At 41.3% G+C, this 3,751-nt stretch overlaps 1 protein-coding gene across 1 annotated transcript; it reads left to right on the forward strand.

The window, feature by feature from the left end:
* Nucleotides 1-513: 513 nt before the first annotated feature.
* Nucleotides 514-2,995, forward strand: LOC106614005 (uncharacterized). Its single transcript, XM_014216897.2, has 2 exons — nucleotides 514-1,335; nucleotides 2,317-2,995. Exons 1-2 carry the CDS (start codon nucleotides 907-909, stop codon nucleotides 2,689-2,691), a joined length of 804 nt encoding a protein of 267 aa, XP_014072372.1. The 5' UTR covers nucleotides 514-906; the 3' UTR covers nucleotides 2,692-2,995.
* Nucleotides 2,996-3,751: the final 756 nt, after the last annotated feature.

A 3,751-nucleotide genomic window follows, 5' to 3' on the forward strand; every position in this document is an offset into this window, starting at 1 on the left:
CCTCAGTAAAAGGCACATGACAGCCCACTTCTTTGGTCTGATGAAAACAAGGCCTGAATGCCAAGCTTCACTTCTGGAGGAAACCTTGCCCCATCCCTACGGTAAAGCATGGTGGTGGCAGCATCATGCTGTGGGGATGTTTTTTGATTGTAGCACATCATTTATGATAAATGTATTACTGTTTTATAACAGAATCGCTTACAGTTACTCTGATAATGTGCACTATACGGAGCATCCTCTGTCTGAAACCCATTTAAGTAGTGATAATGCTGTTTAAATGCCTTTTGGTGCTGCTGAAGCACCCTCTGAACACCATGTCCTACTAAATCAGTGTTTAATCTCCCGTAATTACAAAGATTTGCTGTGGTTTAATAAAATTAATCCGCCTTGATTAGACCCCCTACCTGTGCTTCTCCTGTCTCTATTGCCCCTCACTGTGAGGGATACATTTACGGACGTTTAAATAGTGGTACCATCACAATACTGATCCATTCTGATCTAGTATTCACAAGATACATTTGAGGAAGGCATAAATTCTTTTTTTTCTTCTTTTTTTTTCTTCTTCTATCAGATCAATGTGGTATAACACATTTGATTGTCCTTAACCTATACAGGCTTTGGCATCACATTGAGTTGAGTTACCAAACAATCAGGGTAAATTGGGACTATCCCATTTAATTGTCCTAACTTGATCTTGTGACCAAAGAGACCGCAGTCATTAACTTACTTAGCCCAAAGGACATTGAAGAGAGACATCTTACTTGATGCACAGCAGTGTCATAGACCAGCACTGGGAAACTGAGAAACAAAAACATCTGTAAAGAATCTGATGATTGCCTATTGTGGTGGAAATAGGTCATCTACATTTGAAGTGTTAGCAACTGCCTTAAAAGTCCAAGAAGGCCCATGGAGGACAGAAGCAGCTGCAACACTGGCCGGGAGCGCTTGGGACTATGCTTCACCATAGACTACCTGCTGTACAACAAGGACAGTAAGAGCATGAGAGAGGAGGCAAAGAGTCCCCCAGCAGAGCAAACACCTCGTAGTCCAGTGGAGGAGCAGAGTCCTGACATCCTCTCAGAGAGGGAAAGTATCGAACTTGGGAGCCCTGAGAAGGGGCCAGAAGGAGAAGAGGGGTCAGAGGATGAAGAGGAGGAGGAGGTCAAAGTGGAAGAAGATCAAGAGGCGACCACTACAGACAGTCCACGGGACAAGCCCACCCAGTCCTACATTGCCCTTATCTCCATGGCCATACTTGCTTCAGAGGAGAAGAAGCTGTTGTTGTGTGACATCTATCACTGGATCATGGATCGCTACCCCTACTTCAAGAGCAAGGTATGTCCAAGTGATTCAATTCACGGTTCATTCCAAGTTGAATATTTGTCTGAACTAGGGTTGGGATCAGTTTAATTTCAATTCAGGAGATACATTCCAATTCCAATTGAAGAATTGAAAAGAGTGCAATTTATTTTGAAAGCAGATTGTTTTCGATTCTTGAAATTAAATTTAAATTCACTTCAAACACGGACTGAATTTAATTGGAATTGACATTGCTAACTCCCTGTATTGGCAATCGTCTGTAATTATAATATATTTAACTGGATAACATTAGATACTCATGAGAAAAACCTTTGCAAAGGTGTTTGATCAAGAAATGACTAGTGTGTGGAAAGTTTCAAAAACCTAAAGTACTATTCTGGGACATTACGCACATCCTCCACTGTAGTCAAAAGACAGCATCTTCAAATAAAGAGCGTGAAAAAAGTATATCTGGGGTTTTCTCTTTTCACTATATTCCCATTGTGAACTGTTGAAAAAGAGTGGTCTGGCACAGTAATGGGTAGAATTGCTGCATGCATGAACCTGGCTCAGCTGATCCTGTTGTTGCATGGAAGGTCTAACTGAGTAACCTAAAGGCTGTAGGTAATTCTGTTGATAGCCTCAACGGGCTAAGAACTAAAACTAGGTCTTTAACAGGTGTAACAACAGGTTTATCTCATGGAATTAGGGGAATTAAACAAGGTGAACGTGGTGGTTTCGTCTGTCAGTCAACTCAAACAACCATAACCAAACGTCACTTATGGCCCTTTTACATGACCTGGCACCAATGAAATAAAAGCAAGGGAAAATTGTTAATATTCTCTGTACAATGTATACGGTGGATTCAGCCATGAGGGAATACCATTTTTGGTTTCTAATAATTGAGTACAAGGATGATGTTGGATAATTTCTGTTCCAGGGCCACATACAACAGTTAATTCATTAATCACCTTTATTCTTCATGTCTCTTATGTAAACATTATTGTTGTCCTATAGGATAAGAACTGGAGGAACAGCGTCAGACACAACCTGTCCCTGAACGAATGCTTTGTGAAGGCTGGTCGGAGTGACAATGGTAAAGGCCATTTCTGGGCCATCCACCCCGCTAACTTCCAAGACTTCTCCAATGGGGACTACCATCGCCGCCGAGCTCGCCGCAGGATCCGCAGGGTGACAGGACAGCTTCCGTATGCCCTGCACACACCCTATTACCCCCTCAACAGGCCCAGGGGGGTGCTGTGCTGGTGCTGCCCCCTAGCCCACCCTCTCTCCACGGCCCACCCTCTGTCCTGCCTCTCAGCCAGGATGTATTGGAGCTGGGCTAGCCAGTATGCCAGACGACACCCATCCCTCCACGTTCCAGTTCAATAGCACCACATAGAATTGGATGCATGTTTGATGTTGAACTACTCTTTGTATGACAGGTGGCTGAGAGAGATGTATTGAGTATGATTGTGAAATCTGTGACTGACTGGCACAAATAAGAGTACCAAAGCACCAAAGAACTATATTGCACTATTTATTGTTTGAAATGTGATACACCAGATTTGTACTGTAATATTATGTATATAGTATTTGATGAGTACTGTATATGAAGAAATAGAATTGTAAATATATTGATGAACGTATTGCATTATTATATATATCTTCAACAATTTCAAATAAATAAACAAAAAAACCTAACCAAACAATGTGTCAATGATTTCTGTCAAACATGAGAAAATGCGTACACAGAATGAGAATATTTTAAATCTGTAAATAAAGCACTTTACAGCAACGGTTGGAACTGGTTGACCAAAAACCGGAAACTAACAAAATTAATTGAAGAACAGAACACTAACCGAAAAAAAGTGATCTATACTGTTCTGGAACAGAACCATTATTTTAAAAGCATGGGAACCGGTTAATAACATTTTGGGCATTTTTTCCAGTCCCACACAACAAACAAAGTGCCAACAAAGCCCATATTTAAAGCCTTCACTCAGTTACTCAGAAACGTATTCCAGCGTCTGCCTGACAACTAGAAATCTTTGCTAGTAGGTGTGCGTGTGTGTGTAGGCTACCTGCCCCTCCCCTCTGAAACATAGGTTACTGAAACCTACTGACAACGGTACAAGCGTAATTCAGAAATTAGGGAGAGATGTTAAATAAGAGAAGAACAGGTTGACTTTTTCAATGTTAGTTAAGGATACTATAGTTATCATGTTTCACATTGGATTTATTAACTACAAAAAGGTAAGATTAGTTTTAAATTCTAGTGCTGCTCTGCACACACAAGCTAGCTAGCTAACGCTTGCTCTGGTCCAACTTTAAACCAACTCGGAAGTTCAAAGACATTTGAAGTTCCTCTATAGAAGCCGCTCCTCCGTAGGTATAGTTCTGTGGGCCTAATTCAGATAACAAGATGCCCAGCGCTTCAAGGGAAGCTTCC

The sequence above is a fragment of the Salmo salar genome, chromosome 10, assembly GCF_965601325.2.
Source record: "Salmo salar chromosome 10, fSalSal1, whole genome shotgun sequence".
NCBI lineage: Eukaryota > Metazoa > Chordata > Actinopteri > Salmoniformes > Salmonidae > Salmo > Salmo salar.

What these genes read in the sequence shown, in the direction of transcription:
- LOC106614005 (XM_014216897.2), top strand. Translation starts at nt 907, where the DNA reads ATGGAGGACAGAAGCAGCTGCAACACTGGCCGGGAGCGCTTGGGACTA. An exon ending in ACCCCTACTTCAAGAGCAAG is followed by an intron (nt 1,336 to 2,316) that starts GTATGTCCAAGT and finishes GTTGTCCTATAG; the next exon opens with GATAAGAACTGGAGGAACAG.